The following is a 20,377-nucleotide window of genomic DNA, read 5'->3' on the forward strand; positions in this document are numbered from 1 at the left end:
AGGTCCAAGTCCTTTTTATATATTACAAAAAGAGCAATGGCCCTAATATTGACTCGAGAGGAAAGACTAAATACTTCTCATCAGTTTCAAAAGCAACTGCTACTCTTCATCATTTTATGTCCTGTTGCTAATTTTATGTCCACATTGCCATTTCCCTTCTAATTCCATGGCTTTCAAGTTTGCCTAGAAGTCTATCATGAGATCTCTATCAAACCCTTTTTCAAAATTCTTATATGTAGTTAGTATCAACATAAACCCTATCTGATACTTCATAATATAATTTAATAAAGTTGGTCACACTCACTTTGCCTTTATCACAAAGCCATGTTGGCTTTCATTGGTTGAATTTTCCCAAAGTGACTATTATTGTTTCTAACAGTGTGAAACAGGCTGGTAGGCTAGAGGAGGTCAATGTTAGTAAGGAAGATGTACTAGGAATTTTGAAGAACTTGAAGATAGATAAGTCCCCCGGGCCTGATGGGATTTATCCAAGGATTCTATGGGAAGCGAGGGAAGAGATCGCAGGGCCTTTGGCAATGATCTTTTCGTCCTTACTGTCCATGGGTATAGTGCCAGAAGATTGGAGAGAGGCAAACGTCATTCCCTTGTTCAAAAAATGGGGAATAAAGATAACCCTGGAATTTACAGGCCAGTTAGTCTTACATCAGTGGTGGGCAAATTATTGGAAAGGGCTCTGAGAGATAGGATTTATGATCACTTGGAAAGGCACAGTTTGATTTGTGATAGTCAGCATGGATTTGTGAGGGGTGGATCATGCCTCACAAACCTAATTGAATTCTTTGAAGAGGTGACCAAACACATGGATGAAGGTAGAGCAGTGGATGTGGTATACATGGATTTAACTAAGGCATTTGATAAGGTTCCCCATGGTAGGCTCATGCAGAACGTAAGGAGGCATGGGACAGGGAAAATGTGGCAGATTGGATTCAGAATTGGCTGACTCTTAGAAGACAAAGGGTGGTAGTGGACGGAAAATATGCAATATGGTACTCAGTTACAAGTGGTTTAACACAAGGATCTGCTTTGGGTCCTCTTCTATTATTTGTGATTTTTGTAGATGATTCAAATGTAGCAGTGGAAGGGTGGATTAGCAAGTTCGCGGACAATACGAAAGTGGGTCACGTTGTGGATAGTGTGGAGGGTGTTCTAGGTTACAAGGGGACATCGATGGGATGCAGAGCTGGGCTAAGAAGTGGCAGATGGAGTTTAACCCTGAAAAGTGTGAGGTGATTCATTTTAGAAGGACAAACTTGAAAGCAGAATACAGGGTTAACAGAAAGATTCCTGGCAGTGTGGAGGAGCAGAGGGATCTTGGGGTTCATGTCCACAGTTCCCTGAAAGCTGCCACCCAGGTGGATAGAGTTGTTAAGAAGGCATATGGTGTGTTAGCTTTCATGAATAGAGGGATTGAGTTCAAGAGCCGTGAAGTTATGCTCCAGCTTTACAAAAGCCTGGTTCGGCCACATCTGGAGTTTTGTGTCCAGTTCTGGTCACCTCATTACAGGAAAGATGTGGAAGCATTGGAAATGGTGCAGAGGAGATTTACCAGGATGTTGCCTGGAATGGAGGGAAGGTCTTACGAGGAAAGGTTGAGAGAACTAGGGCTTTTCTCTTTAGAACAACGAAGGATGAGAGGTGACTTGATAGAGGTGTACAAAATGATCAGAGGTGTAGATACAGTGGACAGCCAAAGACTTTTTCCTAGAGTGGAGGTAGCTATTACGAGGGGGCATAGTATTAAAGTGAGTGGAGATAGATATAGGGGAGATGTCAGAGGTAGGTTCTTTTCTCAGAGAGTGTTAGGGGCGTGGAATGCATTGCCGGAGAGGGTAGTGGAGTCGGCCTCATTAGGGGCATTTAAGCGGCAATTAGATGGGCATATGGATGATAGTATAAGGTAGGGGTGGAGGTTAGATAGACCTTAGGTTTAGAGTAAAAGTTCGGCACAACATCGTGGGCCGAAGGGCCTGTACTGTGCTGTACTGTTCTATGTTCTATGTACTATTTAAACGGATAAAGACTGCAGAACATTGAAGTACTGAGGAATCTGTGTGTTCTTGAACACGAATCACAAAACGTTAGTATTTGTACGTGTATAGTAGTAAGTGATGAGGAAGCCAAATAGACTATTGTGTATTGCAAAAAGAATAGAATATAAAAGCAGAGAAACTTTACTGCATTTGTACAATGCCTTGGTTAGACCACATCTGGAATACTGTGCACCATTTTTGTCTCTTTATTTGGCAAATGATATAACTTTGTGAGAAGTTCGGAGACAGTTCATGTGACTCATTCTTAGGATGAAAGATATACATTATGAAGAAAGATTCATAAGTTGAGGTTTAGCAGAATCAGGGTGTTACATATGCAATCCTGAGATGATTTGACAAGGTGAATTCTGAGAGGATGTTTTACCTTCTGGGATAGACTATGTTGGGAGATACAGTTTAAGAATAACACATCTAACATTGTGGATGGAGATAAAATTTTGTTTATCAAAGGGTTCTTAGTCTGTGGAATTTTCTTCCCTAGAACTTACAGAAGTGAATTTACTGAAGACCAAGTTCGACGGATCTTGATAAACTAGGATTTGAAAGGGTAATGAGGTATAGACAGGATTATGGAGTTGAGATCGCAACCAGATCTGTTATGGTCTTATTCAATTATAGAGCAGGCTGAAAGAGTAGAATAGCCTGTTCCTATTCCTAAATCCTATGTTCTTCATCAGTGATGCCCATATCTCAGGAACAAAAACAGAAGTTGCTGGAAAAGCTCAGCAGGTCTGGCGGCATCTCAAGAAAAGATCAGAGTTAACATTTCGGGTCCGACAACCATTCCTCAGAACAGTTCGCCAGACCCGAAATGTTAACTCTGATTTTTCTTCACAGATGCTGCCAGACCTGCTGAGCTTTTCCAGCAACTTCTGTTTTTGTTCCTGATCTACAATATCTGTAGTTCTTTTGGTTTTTACCCCATATCTCAATGATTTATTTTCTGAAAAGTGCCCGCTAATCTGTGAGTTATGCATGTTTAGTTCTGGTATTTACTATATTCTGCATATTCACGCTTACTTTAAATGCTGAGAAACTGACTGTAATTTTCTTTTGACTGTTACAGCCAGAGAGATCATGGGAAATTGACCTGAAACAAATGGAAGCATTGATTGATGATAAAACTGCCTGCATCATTGTGAACAATCCCTCCAACCCCTGTGGCTCTGTGTTCAGTAAATCCCATCTCCAAAAGATTCTCGCTGGTCAGTGTTACAGTAATGAAATCAATTTACTAAAACCAGTGACTATGTATAAAACACAGATATGTAACTGGGGAAGTCTTTGGAGAGCTGATGGTCAAGGGATTCTGATTGACGGAAATCTGATCTGAATGATGGGCAGTATATATCTAGTACAGGCAAGGTTTCATTTTTTTCATCTCACAAGTTGCTGAATGGCACAAGGTGCACAGTGACAAATTTGCATACTGCATAATCTCAAGGCTATCCTAAAGTAGTCTTTGGAGGATGCAAAACCAGTTTTCGGTCTATTTATTTATTTATTTATATTCATTCACAGGATGAGGTTGTCACTAGCTAGGTCAGCATTTATTTGCCCATCCCTAATTGTCCAGAGGGCAGTTAAGAGTCAACCACATTGCTGTGGATCTGGAGTCACATATAGGCCAGACCAGGTAAGGATGGCAGTTTCCTTCCCTAAAGGAAATTTGTGAACCAGATGATTTTTTCCTGACAATTGACAATGGGTTCATGATCATCATTAGACTCTTAATTCCAGATAGTTATTGAATTCAAATTCAAATCTGCCATGGCAGGATTCAAACCCAGATCCCCAGAACATTACCTGGGGCTCTGGATTAACAGTCCAGCGATAATGCCACTAGGCCATTGCCTCCCCATGTTTGTTGGATATGAGCATTGCTGGCTAGGTCAGCATTCATTTTCTAATCATCCTGGAGAAGGTGACGGTGAGCTGCCTTACTGAACTACCACAGTCCTTGTGCTGTAGGTAGGCTGACAATGTTTTTAAGGAGGGAATTCCAGGATTTTGTCCCAGCAACAGTGAAGGAACAGCGGTGTATTTCCAAGTCAGGATGGTGAGTGATCTGGAGAGGAACTTGCAGGTAGTGGTATCCCATGTATCTGCTATCCGTTGTCCTTCAAAATAGTAGTGGTCATGTTTTGGAAGGTCTAAGGAGCCTTAGTGAATTTTTGCAATACACACTGCTCCTACAATGGAAAGGGAATGGCAACATTTAAAGAGTCCATGGAGGAACTGAAAAAAAATTGTTTGTTCTTGTGTGGCACAAAAATAAAATGGGAAAGGTGGTCCAAACATGGCTAACAAAGGAAATTAAGGACAATTTTAGATCCAAGGAAGGGCATTCAAATTGGCCAAAAAGAGCAGCAGACCTAAGGAAAGGGGAACAACTTAGATTTCAGCAAAGAAAGACAAAGGGATTGATTAAGGGGAGACCTGAAGGAAATGAGTACTTGTAGAGAAATGGTGTTAGGGAATTTGATGTTGTTAAAGACCGACAAGGTCTAATAATCTACATCCCAGAGTATTTAAGGAAATGGCCCTAGAAATTTTGGATGCATTGATGGTCATCTTGCAAAATTCTTTAGACTCTAGAACAGTTCCTATGGATTGGAGGGTAGCTAATGTAACCTCACTATTTTAAAAAGGGAGTGAGAGAGAAAATGGCGAGTAATAGGCTAGTCAGCCTGACATTGGTAGTAGGGAAAATGCTAGAGTCCATTATAAAAGATTTATTAGCAGATCAATAAGAATACAGTAACAGAGTCAGCATGGATTTGCGAAAAGGAAATTTTGCTTAACAAATCTATTGGAATTTTTCAAAGGTGTTATGTGTAGAGTTGAAAATTGAGAATGTGGTTTATTTGCACTTTCAGGAGGCATTTGATAAGGTCCCACATAAGAGATTAGCATGCAAAGCACTTGTGGTTGGAGTTAGTGTACTGACATGGAGAGAGGACCGGCTGCCAGACAGGAAACATAGAATAGGAATAAATAGGTCATTTTCTAAGTGGCAGCCAGTGACCAGTGAGATACCTCAGGGATCGATATTTGGACCCCAACTATTTATAATGCATATTAATGATGTAGATGGGGGAATTAAATGTAATTTCTCCAAATTTGCAGTTGACACAAAGCTGGCTGGGAATGTAACAGTGAGGAGAAAGCAGAGACTTCAGATGGACTGAACAAATTGTGTGAGTGGGTAACTGTATGGCAGATGCTGTATAATGTAGATAAATGTGAGGTTATCTACTTTGGTACCAAAAACTGGAATGCAGATTGTTGTCTCAACAGTGATTAGTTGGAAAAGGGGAAAGTGCATCAAGATCTGGGTGCCCTTGTACACCAATCACTGAAAGTAAGCGTTTGGGTGCAGCAGGCAGTGACGGAGGGAAATGGTATGTTTCATAATGAGACGATTCAAGTCCAGGAGCAGAAATGTCTTGCTGGAATTGTAAGGGCCTTGGTGAGACAATACCTGGATTATTATGCGCATTTTTAATCTCCTTATATGAGGAAAAATGTTCTGGCCATGGAGGGAGTGCATGGTTTACTAGACTGATTCCTGGGATCGCAGGACTGGTGTATGAAGAGAGACTGGAGCAGTTAAGACAATATTCACTGGAGTTTAAAAGAATGAGCAGGTATCTCATGGAAACATCGAAAATTCAAACAGGGCTAGACAGGGTAAATGGAGGAAGGATGTTTCCGATGACCACGGAGTCTGGAATCAGGAGTCACAGTCTAATGCTATGGGATAGGTTACTGAGATGAGAAGAAATGTAATCACTCAGAGAATGGTGAGCCCGTGGAATTCTCTGCCACAGAAAACTGTTGAGGCCAAAATATTGAATGTTTTTAAGAAGGAGATGGATATATTTCTTACGGCTGAAAAGATAAAAGGGTAAGGGGAGAAAGTGGGTACTGAGTAGATTGATTAGCCAAGATCATACTAAGTTGCGGAGCAGGCTTGGAGGACCAAATGGCCAGTTCTTGTTCCTATTTTCTATGTTTCTATGTAATGAAAAATTTAATAAGTAATTCACTTTGAAAAACATTTACTGTTGAAGTGTAAATTTTCCCAATTAATTGCAGCATTTGATGCTCATGTTTATTCCTTTTTCAGTTGCAGCAAGAAACTACCTTCCAATCCTGGCCGATGAAATCTATGGAGATATGGTGAGAAAAGATTGCACTTTGTATATCCAATGGATACTATGCACACATCCTCTTATTAAAATTTGTGTGTACAGCTGTAGAAATGAGTTCGTATCAGATCCAAATTTTCATACACTGCCATTGATACAGCCACACACACCCCTTGAGTTGTTCACAATGACACACATCCGATAATTGGGTTTATCAGTTGCATTGTTAAATACACTGAACTATGAGTGGTAATAGGCCTTTTGAGTTTAATACGTAGCAATGGGCCTGGCATATACACAACTCAAAGTATGGTTTCTGTATTCCCCTTCCCTCATAGTCTGCCCTTGGTACATTGCTGGCAGATTGTTGTAGTCTAGTTTTGAGGTTGATCTAAAACCAATTCCAGCATGATATAGTCATAATTCACATTTAATGAAAAGTTTTTTATGAACTGAATTTGAGTATTTTCTGTTAGGATGGTCTCTAACCTGCAATTTGTGTATTCTCTAGGTCTTCCCTGAGTGCAAGTTCATTGCCCTTAGCTCGTTGAGCAACAATGTCCCAATCCTGTCCTGTGGTGGTCTAGCCAAACGATGGCTTGTACCTGGCTGGCGAATGGGCTGGATTCTCATACACGACCGAAGCAATATCTTTAACAGAGAGGTGAGTTTAATGATGAAACTGACCAATCAGTAGGTCTGTGCATGGCAGGCACGAACCAGTGTAGAGTTTGCCCTGATTCCCATTGACGCTATTTTTGCTAGGGCCCTTTGGTCAAATGTTAACTCGATATCAAGGGCAATCACTTTTACCATATCTCTGGAATTCAATTCATTTATCCATGTTTGAACCAAGACTTTAATGAGATCAGGACCTGAGTGGCCCTGGCAGAACCCAAAACTGGCCATCTCTGAGCAAGCTTTTGCTGAGAAATAAAGAGGAGGTGATGCTCCAGTGGTATTACCACTGGACGATTAATCCAGTAACTCAGCTAATATTCAGAGGACGCGGATTTAAATTCTCCTATGGTAGATGGTGGAATTTGGAATTCAATAAGTGTCTGGAATTAAGAATCCAATGATGATTATGAAACCACTGACAATTGTCAGAAAAACCCATCTCGTTTACTAATCAGTGTGACACTCTCCCAGTGTTGGCACTGGTTCCCAGATGTTAGTGTGGAGGACTTTGCAGGATCGACAGGGCTGTTTCTGCCGTTGTCTTTACCATTGTCTCGGTCAATGACAGGTGGTTGACCACTTTAATATCTTTGTTGCATCAATTGCTACGAAGTCTCAATAAATGAATGAAACTGAATCATAAGACCACAACACCATTAGATTTAGGAGCAGAATGAGGCAATTCAGCCCATTAAGTCTGTACCACCATTCGATTATGGCTGATATGTTTCTCAACCCCATTCTCCTGCTTGCTGCCTGTAACCCTTAATCCCCTTACTAATCAAGAAAGTACCTATCTCTCTCTTAAATACACTCAATGACTTAGCCTCCACAGCCCTCTGTCACAATGAGTTCCACAGATTGACCACCTCTGGCTGAAGAAATTCCACCTCATCCCATTTCTAAAGGGCCACCCCTTCACCCTAAGATTTTACCCTCAAGTCGTCATCTCTCCTACTAGTGGAAACATCTTCTCTAGTGCTGGAAGATTGGAAAGAGGCAAACGTCATTCCCTTGTTCAAAAAAGGGAACAGGGATAACCCCGGAAATTACAGGCCAGTTAGTCTTACGTCAGTGGTGGGCAAATTATTGGAAAGGGTTCTGAGAGATAGGATTTATGATCACTTGGAAAGGCACAGTTTGATTCGTGATAGTCAGCATGGATTTGTGAGGGGTAGATCATGCCTCACAAACCTTATTGAATTCTTTGAAGAGGTGACCAAACACATGGATGAAGGTAGAGCAGTGGATGTGGTATACATGGATTTAAGTAAGGCGTTTGATAAGGTTCCCCATGGTAGGCTCATGCAGAAGGTAAGGAGGAATGGGATAGGGGGAAATGTGGCAGATTGGATTCAGAATTAGCTGACCCTGAGAAGACAAAGGTAGTGGACGGAAAATATTCAACATGGTGCTCAGTTACGAGTGGTGTACCACAAGGATCTGTTCTGGGTCCTCTTCTATTTGTGATTTTTGTAAATGATTTGGAAGTAGGAGTGGAAGGGTGGATTAGCAAGTTTGCGGACGATGCGAAGGTTGGTCACGTTGTGGACAGTGCGGAGGGCTGTTCTAGGTTACAAAGGGACATTGATAGAATGCAGAGCTGGGCTGAGAAGTGGCAGATGGAGTTTAACCCTGAAAAATGTGAAGTAATTCATTTTGGAAGGACAAACTTGAAAGCAGAATACAGAGTTAACGGAAAGATTCTTGGCAGTGTGGAGGAGCAGAGGGATCTTGGGGTTCATGTTCACAGTTCCCTGAGAGCTACCACCCAGGTGGATAGAGTTGTTAAGAAGGCGTATGGTGTGTTAGCTTTCATGAATAGAGGGATTGAGTTCAAGAGCCATGAAGTTATGCTCCAGCTATACAAAAGCCTGTTTCAGCCACATCTGGAGTATTGTGTCCAGTTCTGGTCGCCTCATTACAGGAAAGATGTGGAGGCGTTGGAAAAGGTGCAGAGGAGATTTACCAGAATGTTGCCTGGAATGGAGGGAAGATCTTACGAGGAAAGGTTGAGAGAGGTATGGGCTTTTTTCTTTAGAACGACGAAGGATGAGAGGTGACTTGATAGAGGTGTACAAAATGATCAGAGGTATAGATAGAGTGGACAGCCAGAGACTTTTTCCTAGGGTGGAGGTAGCTTTTACGAGGGGACATAGTTTTAAAGTGAAAGGAGGTAGATATCGGGGAGAAGTCACAGGTAGGTTCTTTACTCAGAGAGTGTTAGGGGCATGGAATGCATTGCCGGAGAGGGTAGTGGAGTCGGCCTCATTAGGAGCATTTAAGCAGCTATTAGATAGGCATATGGATGATAGTGTAAGGTAGGGGTGGAGGTTAGATAGACCTTAGGTTTAGGGTAAAATTTCAGCACAACATTGTGGGCCGAAGGGCCTGTACTGTGCTGTACTGTTCTACATTCTATGTTCTATGTTCTATGTACTTCATGCAGGCCTCTCAGTATGCTCTAAGGTGCAATTAGATTTTCCCCTCATCCTTCTCAACATTGAGTACAGACCAGAGTCCTCAACCACTCCTTGTATGACAAGCCTCTCACTCAGAATCATTCTAGTAAATAAAGCACATCCCTCATTATATACAGGGCCCGAAACTACCACAGTATTCCAAATGTCATCCGACCAGAGCCTTACACATCCTCAGCAGTACATTTCTACTCTGTTTTTTTTTGCCCACGGACCAGAAGCTGTTGGGATCCCACGACTCGGTGTCACCAAGGGTCACTATGTGTGTGGAAAGGAGTTGGTTGTATGAGGCAATGTTTTTTGGATTTTTGAGTGCTTTAAAATTAAATTTCTTGTGACACTGCTTCTGTTCCCGCGGAGGTGGGGAGGTTATATAAGCACCAGGCAGAGGGTTTATATAAGCACTAGGTTGGGTAGGCGGAGCCTTATATAAGCACTGGGCTGGGGGGTGTGGTTATATAAGCGCCGGGTGGGTGGGGGGGGGGTTATATAAGCACTGGGCTGGGTGGGCGGAGTTTATATAAGCACTGGGCTGAGTGGGGGGGTATATAAGCACCGGGCGAGGGAGGGGTGTTATATAAGCACTTGGCTGGGTGGGGGGTGGGTTATATAAGCACTGGGCAGGGGGGAGTTTATATAAGCACCGGGCGGGGGGTGAAGGAGTGTTGCAAGCTCACACTGCAGGAGCTCAGGTAGATATACAGCCCATAAACTGCCACCTGCACTCCTGTACTGAATATACTTCGTGCATTCACACACAGAGTGTAAACCTCATTTAGACTACACATACTTTCCTTTCTGCAAATCTATTTATTAAGTTGCCCAATTCTAATGCTTTCTGTCTCCTCCAGTGTTTTGAGAACCCTGGTATTACACAGTAAAGTGCTCTCTTGGATTCCATGCCAAGTTAGACTAAAGCTCTCCCAGCAGCACCAGTAAAACACCCCACCAGGAATTCAGTCCCAGCTTTGTTCAGGTGTAACCCAACTGGCCTGCATCACCCCCCAGAGCCAGTCCCAATGTCCCAGGAATCTAAAGCCCTCTCTCCTGCACTATCTTTTGAGCCACTCATTTATTTGCCTTATCCTGCTATTTCTATACTCACTTGCACATGGCACTTGGAGTAATATGGAGATGATTATATTTGACATCCTGATTGCTAATTTATGATCAATTTCACTAAATTCTGAGTGTGCAACCATACCATCTTTCATGTTTCAAAATTTCCCATCTTGGAGACACAGCCTCAAACAATAACTGTTCATAAAGGAACACTTCTTTCTTCCCCTTCTCTGAACTCCCCACTCAGCACACTTAACTTACATAATAAATCTCACATAAAACACTCCATCCCCCTAATGCACTGAATCCACACTGAATCAAATTCCCCAAGTAGTCATTCTTTCTCAACTCTGTCCAGTGCAGTTTGGCTGTGCACCCATTACTGACCTCCAGAAGTACTTATAAATTACAACAAAGAAACAGAGCACGCGACCCAACCAGTCCATTATGGTATTTCTATTCACATTTATCCATTCTGATTTTACCATAAGATTTATTCATAGAACAAAGAGAACAGAAACCTTACCATTCAAAGAGACACAGCAATTTGGCCAATGCAATGTGTAATTAACTTTTTACGAATAGTCATTTTGTTGGGCAGAGCTTAATTATTGCTGAGAAAGGCCACATTTTGTCAAAGCACTCATCAGAACAATTTACATGAATACCAATTCAAGGGGAAAACCAACATTTATATTATATGAGAGGGCAATGCTTATTGGTTGTTAAGTGGTCTCTGATTGGTAGACAAATTGCTATGTAGAATGCATCTGTTAATGATAACTGACAGTTAACAACCACACTTTTTTTAAATTTTAAACCAGGATGATTGACTCTGATTTGTCAAAGCATTGCCTTGAGCTTTGATAAAATGTGTCTTTTTTTCTCATTAAAATCAAACTAATTATTTAGCCAGTGTTGTGACTAAATGTAAGGTAAAGTATATAAGATGCAAACTAAACCAGTAATTTGTTCCAACAGATTCGTGCTGGCTTAGTCTCTTTGAGTCAAAGAATTCTTGGCCCTTGCACAATTGTACAAGGAGCACTGGAAAATATCCTGAACAAAACACCTGCAGAATTTTATGATGGAACCATTAGCTTCCTGAAGGTAATGATGTGCTAATTGTCATACCCAAAGTTTGAGTGGCCTCTGACCCGCACAGAAATTGGGCATGGAATCCATTGAGTCAGTGCTGGCTCTCTGTCAAGCATGTGGGTATCGCTGACTGGCCAGCATTTATTGCACACCCCAAGTTGCCCTTGAGAAGTTGGCAGTGAGCTGCCTTCTTGAATTACTGCAATCCACTAGCTGTAGGTGGACCTACAATGCTGTTAGGGAGAGAATTCCAGGATTTTGGCCCAGCGGCAGTGACGGAATGGCAATATATTTCCAAATCAGAATGGTGAGTGGCTTGGAGGGGAACTTGAAGGTGATATTGTTCCCATATATCTGCTGCCCTTGTCCTTCTAGATGGAAGTGGTTGTGGGTTTGGAAGGTGCTGTCTGAGGATTTTTGGTGAATTTCTGCAGTGCATCTTGTAGATAGTACACACTGCTGCTACCGAGCATTGGTGGTAGAGGGAGGGGATGCTTGTGGATGTGGTGCCAATCAAGTGGGTTGCTTTGTCCTGGATGGTATCAAGCTTCTTGAGATGTTATTAGGGCTGCACCCATCCAGGCAAGTGGGGAGTAGTCCATCACACTCCTGACTTGTGCCTTGTAGATGGTGGACAGGCTTTGGGGAGTCAGGAGGTGAGTTACTCGTTGCAGTATTCCTAGCCTCTGAACATACAAACATCAGAGCCAGGAGCAAGAGTAGGCCATCTGGCCCCTCGGGCCTGCTCCGCCATTCAACAAGATCATGGCTGATCTTTTCATGGCCTCAATTCCACTTCCCACCTCTCGCCATAACTCTTAATTCCTTTCACTATCCAAAAAATTATCTATCATAGCTTCAAAAACATCCAGTGAGGAAGCCTCAACTACTTCACTGGACAGGGAATTTCACAGATTCACAACCCTTTGGGTAAAGAAGTTCCTCCTCAATTCAGTCCTAAATCTGCACCACCCCCAATTTTGAGGCTATGCCCTCTTGTTCTAGTTTCACTGGCCAGTAGGAACATCCTCCCTGCTTCTATCTTTTCTATTCCTTTCATACTTTATATGTTTCTATAAGATCCCCCTCATTCTTCTAAATTCCAATGAATATAATCCCAGTCTATTCAGTCTCTCCTCATAAACCAACGCTCTCTGGAATCAACCTAGTGAACATCCTCTGCACCCCCTCCAGTGCCAGTACATCCTTTCTCAAGTAAGGAAACCAAAACTGCACGCAGTACTCCAGGTGTGGCCTCACCAGCACCCTATACAGCTGCAACATAACTACCCTGCTTTTAAACTCAATCCCTCTAGCAATGAAGGAAAAAATTCCATTTGCCTTCTTAATTACCTGTGGTACCTGCAAACCAACCTTCTGCGATTCATGCACAAGGACACCCAGGTCCCTCTGCACAGCAACATGCTGTCATTTTTTACTGTTCATATAACAGTCCCTTTTAATGTTATTCCGACCAAAATGGATGACTTCACATTTATCTGCAAGGAGTTACAAAGATTCACAAACATCTGAGAGAAGAAATTCTTCCTCATCTCGGTCTTAAATTGGCACCTTTATTTCTGAGATGATGCTCTCTGGTCCTGGACTGTCTAGCAAGGGGAAACATCCTTTCAGCATTTACCCTGTCAAGCCCCTTAAGAATCCAATACGTTTCAATGAGATCACCTCTCATTTTTCTAAATTATAATAAGTAGTCCCAACCTGTTGATTGCACATAAGACAATCCTTCCATATCAGGAATCATTCTAGAGAATTTTCTTTGAATGGCCTTTAATGAGATTATGTCCCCAGTACTCCAGATTTGGTCTGACCAGTATCTTGTACAGTTAGGGTTAAACTTCTGTACTGTTATACTCCAACCCCCTTGAAATAAGGGCTAACATTCCATTCGCTTTCCTGATTACCTGCTGCATCTGTATGCCATCTTTCTGTGTTTTGTACATGAGTACTCCCATGTCACTTTGTGATGCAGCTTTCTGCAGTTTTTCTCCACTTAAATAATACCATTCTACTTTACAAAATTAACAACCTTGCATTTTCCCACATCATAATTCCATTTGCCAACTTTTTGTCCTGTTACTTAACATATCACTATCTCTCCGTAAACTGTTTGTATCTCTGTCACAACTTGCATTTCCACTTATTTTTATGTCATCTGAAAATCTGAATACAATACATTCATATGCTTATTTTATTTCTTTATTGTTAGCAGTATTTTGTTACAGTTTTCTATCCATGTCAGTATACTACTCCAAACATCATGGGCTCACAGTTTATATTTAACCTTTTGCGAGGTACCTTGTCAAACATGTCTTAGAAGTCCAAATCCAACACATCTATTGATTATCTTCTATCTACTCGATTTGAGACTTTCTCAAAAAGCTAATAAATTAGTCAGACACAATTTTCTTCTCATGTCTCAATTGAGGGAGGATCTGAGAGGAGTATTTCTTTCTTTATTCATTCATGGGATGAGGGCATCAGTGGCTACCCCATTCCTAATTGCCCAGAGGGCAGTTAAGAATCAACCACATTGTTGTGGGTCTGGAGACACAAGTAGGCCAGACCAGATAAGGATGGCAGTTTCCTTCCTTAAAGGACATTAGTGAACCAGATGGGTTTTTCAGACAATTGACAATGGATTCACGGTCCAGCAATAAAACCACTAGACCATCACCTCCCTCTAGATGATTGAGACTTTCTAAAAAAAACTTTCTAAAACTTATTGTAAAATGAGGAGGGGCCCAATTTAAAGCTTGGGACAAGAGAAATGAGGAAGTTGATGGCCCAGTGATATTATTGCTAGACTATTAATCCAGAAACTCAGCTATTGTTCTGGGGACCCAGGTTTGAATCCCACCACAGCAGATGGTGAAAATTGAATTCAATAAAAAGAATCTGAAATTAAGAATCTACTGATGACCATGAAATCATTGTCGATTGTTGGAAAACCCATCTGGTTCGGTCATGTCCTTCAGAGTAGGAAATCTGTCATCTTCGCCTGGTCTGGCCTACATGTGACTCCAGACCCACAGCATTGTGGTTGACTCTCAGTTGCCCTCTGAAATGGCCTCCCTAGCCATTCAGTTGTACCAACCACTACAAAGTCTCAGAAATGAAATCGATGGAACACTTGGCTTCAATCTAGGCAACGGAAAAGACAACGGCAGAAACAGCCTCGTCAACCCTTCAAAGTTCTCCTCACTAACATCTGGGGACAAGTGCCAAAATTGGGAGAGCTGTCTCACAGATTAGTCAAACCGCAGCCTGACACAGTCATAGTCACGGAATTATACCTTACAGATAATGTACCAGACACCACCATCATCACTGCTGGATATGTCCTGTCCCACTGACAGGACAGCCCCAGCAAAGGTGGCGGAACAGTGGTGTACAGTCGGAAGGGAGGTGCTCTGGGAGTCCTCAGCATTGACTCCAGACCCCATGAAGTCTTGAGCCTTGAGGTTAAACATGGGCAAGGAAACCACCTGTTGATTACCACATACCGTCCTCCCTCAGCTGATGAATCAGTACTCCTCCATGTTGAACAACACTTGGAGGAAGCACTGAGGATGACAAGGGCACAAAATGTACTCTGGGTGGGGGATTTCAATGTCCACCACCAAGAGTGGCTTGGCAGCAGTACTACTGATTGAGCTGCTCGTGTCCTAAAGGACATAGCTGTTCGACTGGGTCTGTGGCAGGTGGCGAGAGAACCAACAAGCGGGAAAAACATTTTTGACCTCATCCTTACTAATCTGCCAGCTGCAGTTGCATCTGTCCATGACAGTATCAGTAAGAGTGACCATTGCACAGTCCTTGTGGAGACAAAGGGCCATCAACAGCAGCAGAATTGTACGCCAGCACAACCTGTAATCTCATGCCCCGACATACCCCCCACTCAACCATTACCATCAAGCCAGGGGATCAACCCTGGTTCAATGAACAGTGCAGGAGGGCATGCCAGGAGCAGCACCAGGCATACCCGAAGATGAGGTATCAACCTGGTGAAGCCACCAAACAGGACTACTTGCACACCAAACAGCAAAAGCAGCAAGTGATAGGCAGAACTAAGTCATCCCACAACCAATGGATCAGATCTAAGCTCTGAGTCCTGCCACATCCAGTCATGAATGGTTGTGGATAATCAAACAACACACTGGAAAAGGAGGCTCCACAAATATCCCCATCCTCAATGATGGAAGAGCCCAGCACATCAGTACAAAATATAAGGCTGAAGCATTCGCAGCAATCTTCAGCCAAAAGTGCTAAGTGGATGATCCATCTCAGCCTCCTCTAGTGGTCCCCAGCATTACAGATACCAGTCTTCCGCCTATTCGATTCACTCCATGTGATAACAAGGAACGGTTGGAGGCACTGGATACTGCAAAGGCTACAGGCCCTGACCACATTCCGGCAATAGTACTGAAGACTTGTGCTCTAGAACTTGCCGTTCCCCTAGCCAAGCTGTTCCAGTACAGTTACAACACTGGTATCTATCTGACAATGTGGAAAATTGTCCATGTATGTCCTGTATATAAAAAGCAGGACAAATCTAACCCGGTCAATTGCCACCCCATCAGTCTATCATCAGTAAGGTGATGGAAGGTGTCATCAACAGTGTTACCAACCAGCACCTGCTCAGAAATAACCTGCTCAGTGACTCCCAGTTTGGGTTCCGCCAGGGCCACTCAGCTCCTGACCTCATTACAGCCTTGGTTCAAACATGGACAAAAGAGTTGAATTCCAGAGGTGAGGTAAAAGTGACAGCCCCTGACCCTCAAGGATGCATTCGACCGGTTGTGTCATCAAGGAGCCGTGGCAAAACTGGAATCAATGGGTATCAGGGGGCAAACTCTCTGGTGGTTGGAGTCATACTTGACACATAGGAAGATGGTCATGGTTGTTGGAGGTCAATCATCCCAGCACCAGGGCATCTCTGCAGGAGTTCTTCCGGGTTGTGTCCTCAGCCCAACCATCTTCAGTTGCTTCATCAATGACCTTCCCTCCATCACAAGGTCAGATGTGGGGGTGTTCGCCAATGATTACACAATGTTCAGCACCATTTACAACTCCTCAGATACTGAAGCAGTCTGTGTTCAAATGCAACAAGACCTGGATAATATCCAGGCTTGGGCTGACAAGTGGCAAGTGACGTTCACACCACACAAATGCCAGGCTATGACCATAACCAATAAGAGACAATCTAATCACCTTCCCTTGCATCACTGAATCCCCCCACTATCAACATCCTGGGGTTACCATTGATCAAAAACTCAACTGGACTCACCAGATGAACACAGGGGCTAAAGGTAGACAAGTCTCTTGGGCCTGACAGAATGCATCCCAGTGTACTAAAAGAGATGGTGAGAGTAGTTGCAAATGCATTTGTGGTAATTTTCCAAAATTTGCTGGACGTTGGGACAGTTCCAGCAGTTTGGAAAACAGCAAATGTGACACCATTGTTCAAAAAAGGAGGTAGACAAAAGATGGGGAAATATAGGCCGGGTAGCTTAACTTCTATAGTGGGGAAAATGCTTGAATCTATCATCAAGGACGAAATAGCAAAACATCTAGATAGAAATTGCCCCATTGGGGGGCTGCAGCGTGGGTTCATGAAAGACAGGTTATGCTTGACCAATTTGCTGGAATTCTATGAAGACGTTACGAGCATGGTGGACAATAGGGACCCAGTAGATGTGGTGTATCCGGATTTCCAAAAGGCATTCGACAAGGTGCCGCACAAAAGGCTGCTGCATAAGATAAAGGTGCACGGTGTTACGGGGTAATGTATTAGCATGGATAGAGGATTGGTTAACTAACAGAAAGCAAAGAATGGGGATAAATGAGTGTTTTTCTGGTTAGTAAACAGTGACTAGTGGTGTGCCTCAGGGATCAGTGCTGGGACTACAATTGTTTATAAATTACACAAATGATTTGGAGATGGGGACCACGTGTAGTGTGTCAAAGTTTGCGGATGACATGAAGATGAATGGTAGAGCAAAGTGTGCAGAGGACTCTGAATGTTTGCAACATTCTGCCTATAACAAATCCTAAACTGATTCAAGCCTTTCCAAAGGCCTATTGTCTTTTTCCCTAATTACTGTTTCCACACTTTATCCATATGATGTTAAACTGATTAACCTTATCCTTTACCCATTGAATGAAAGTGTCATATTTGGCACTGTGCAATCCCGTGGCACTTTGCTGATATCAAAAGAATATTTAAAGAATACAACAAATTTTCCACCATTTATCTGCATTTGGCCAGATTGTGAGTTAACTCCCTCAAATTTGAGTCAAGGGTTTTATGGTTTGAGTTCAATGAAGAAAAGGTTTAAACAGAACATAATTGGTTGATTAATGGAACATAAAGAGTCTTCATCATCCTTTGTACCTTCTTTGTTCAATATGTTTTCCATTCAAAGAATTGTGAATATTTGAAACTCTCTGAACAATGGAGCATCCACAACCTCTGAGACAATGTATTAAGAACAAGAATAGATAGAATTTCAGTCTTTCAAGGAATTGTGGGATGTGGGGAGTGGGCAAGAAAGTGGATTTGAAGCCGAAAGTTAACCATGATCATATTGAATTGTGGAGCTGACTGCTTCTTTTGCTTATTTTCTTCCTCTGTTCCTGTGTAACAGCTTCAAGGGGCTGAATGGCCTCCTCCTGTTCCTGTTTAACAGGCTGAAAGTGCTATGTGGTTTCTTCCTGCTCCGAAGCTTCAAGTTGTTCCAAGCAGTCCTCCCAAGTGGCAGTATATATCAATGCATTGTCAAGATAAACTGCACAATTAAGAACACTAGCTACCACTTGCTCCATCAGTCCCCAGAAAATAGCTGAAGGACTGATTTTAGGCAAAGTGGTACCACACAGCATTGGAAAAGACTGCTTCTTGTCACAAAGGCTATCAATTTAGCTCTTGGTTTTGAAGGAATTGTCAATATCTTGTTAATTAATCTATTTTGTTAAGAAACATTGGCTGCCAGCCTCTAAATGTTGCCTTCTAAGCGAGGAATTGAGTAGGGGTCTGCCTTCCTTACTAAGTGAAACTGTCTCTGGTTGATGCAGATCTGGTTGAATATTGGGTTTAGGTTCTAACATTATAGGAGAATGCCAATTTCAATGACTGGATTCAATTAGACAGTTTTCCAACATTTATTGGACCTTTGATTTAACCTGCTCTTCTTGATGAACAGAATCTTTGAGTTGCAGGATAACTGGGAGAATACACCCACATCATTTTAACATTGGGCTGGAGATTTGTACAATTTACCCCAGTACAACTTGTCATAGAGTCATAGAATCATAGAGATATACAGCACGGAAACAGACCCTTCAGTCCAACTTGTCCAAGCCGACCAGATATCCTACAAACATCCCATTTGCCAGCATTTGGCCCATATCCCTCTAAATCCTTCCGGTTCATATACCCATCCAGATGCCTTTTAAATGGTGTAATTGTACCAGCCTTCACAACTTCCTCTGGCAGCTCATTCCATACATGCACCACCCTCTGCGTGAAAAAGTTGCCCCTGAGGTCCCTTTTAAATCTTTCCCCTCTCACCTTAAATCTATGCCCCTCTAGTTTTGAATTCTAATTCTTTGCTAACTCGCCAAGCTGGCCACTCTGTGGTGTGCAGACTCCTCGCCACCCCTCCAGGCAACACCACCAGTGCGGCCCCCAATCAAAGCGCTAGTGCTCCGCCTCCTTCCTCTAGTGTGATGGTCCTGTTGCCCCCGGCTCTGCCGCCTTACAACTGTTCTTAATTCTCTTCATTATTTTAGAATCGTGCAGTCATAACATTTCAGAGAGCACAGGAAACAAGTGACAATTGAAATGTAAACCTTGAAAAGATATATTTCACAAACATTCCCACACTGCCATTCCTGAAAGCCTGAACTCTCGCTGGCATCACATTGTCTAGGACTTCTGTCAGCAAAAGGAAAGGAAGCTTGAGGGGGATTCCAGGTGTAAGACGGAAGGGGGTCAATCTAAGAGTGAAGGGGTTCAAGGGAGGCAATCCAGGAGTGAATGCGGAATGAGGGTCAGTCCAAGAGTGAGGGGCTCCAGGGGTACAATCCAGGAGTGAGGGAATGGGACATTCCAAGAGTGAGAGCCTCTCTCGGATATTTCAGGGGTGTGTGAATAAAGTGACTCATTTGCTGGAATGCAGTGAAATAATGAAACAAACCATAAAATGAGCCAGGTGCCTCTTAGGTTGACAGTCTGGGCTGAGTGTTTCTCAGTGTTGGTGAAAAATTGTTGCAAATGCATTTATTTCAAAAAAGGGCTGATTGTTCATTAGAGCAATTAAGAAAGATTATTGAAGCTGAAATGAAGGCCAAGCTAATATTGACTTTTCTTTCCTCAGTCCAATGCTGACCTGTGTTTTGACGCGCTCTCAATGGTTCCTGGCTTACAGCCAATCAGACCATGTGGAGCCATGTACCTGATGGTGAGTTGTGTAAAAGCTACAAATTGACAATAGTTTCAAAATATCAAAGTCCTGACGGATATAATCCCTTTGTTCCAGGTTGGAATCGATATGGATGATTTTCCAGAATTTGAGAGTGACATTGACTTCACTGAAAGGTTGATAGCAGAACAGTCAGTTTTCTGTCTTCCTGCAACGGTAACTTCATTTCATAAACTTAATCTATAGCTTCGTCTTAAAGCTACTCCTGCAGTGAGGCTGGAGGAAGTATTTAGGCCTAGAATCCCACCATTCTTCAATGATAGTAGGAATTCCGATGCTGGAGAATCTGAGATAACAAGGTGTAGAGCTGGATGAACACAGCA

At 42.6% G+C, this 20,377-nt stretch overlaps 1 protein-coding gene across 1 annotated transcript in view; it reads left to right on the forward strand.

Moving 5' to 3' along the window:
• The window catches only part of tat (tyrosine aminotransferase), a 56,992-nt gene that overhangs the window by 18,687 nt on the left and 17,928 nt on the right, over positions 1-20,377 (forward strand). The window contains exons 6-11 of the mRNA XM_048605927.1: positions 3,139-3,277; positions 6,205-6,257; positions 6,738-6,890; positions 11,431-11,559; positions 19,950-20,033; positions 20,112-20,210. Coding sequence (XP_048461884.1) covers positions 3,139-3,277; positions 6,205-6,257; positions 6,738-6,890; positions 11,431-11,559; positions 19,950-20,033; positions 20,112-20,210 — 657 coding nt within the window. The remainder of the gene's footprint in view (positions 1-3,138; positions 3,278-6,204; positions 6,258-6,737; positions 6,891-11,430; positions 11,560-19,949; positions 20,034-20,111; positions 20,211-20,377) is intronic.

The sequence above is a fragment of the Rhincodon typus genome, chromosome 15, assembly GCF_021869965.1.
Source record: "Rhincodon typus isolate 14 chromosome 15, sRhiTyp1.1, whole genome shotgun sequence".
Lineage (NCBI taxonomy): Eukaryota > Metazoa > Chordata > Chondrichthyes > Orectolobiformes > Rhincodontidae > Rhincodon > Rhincodon typus.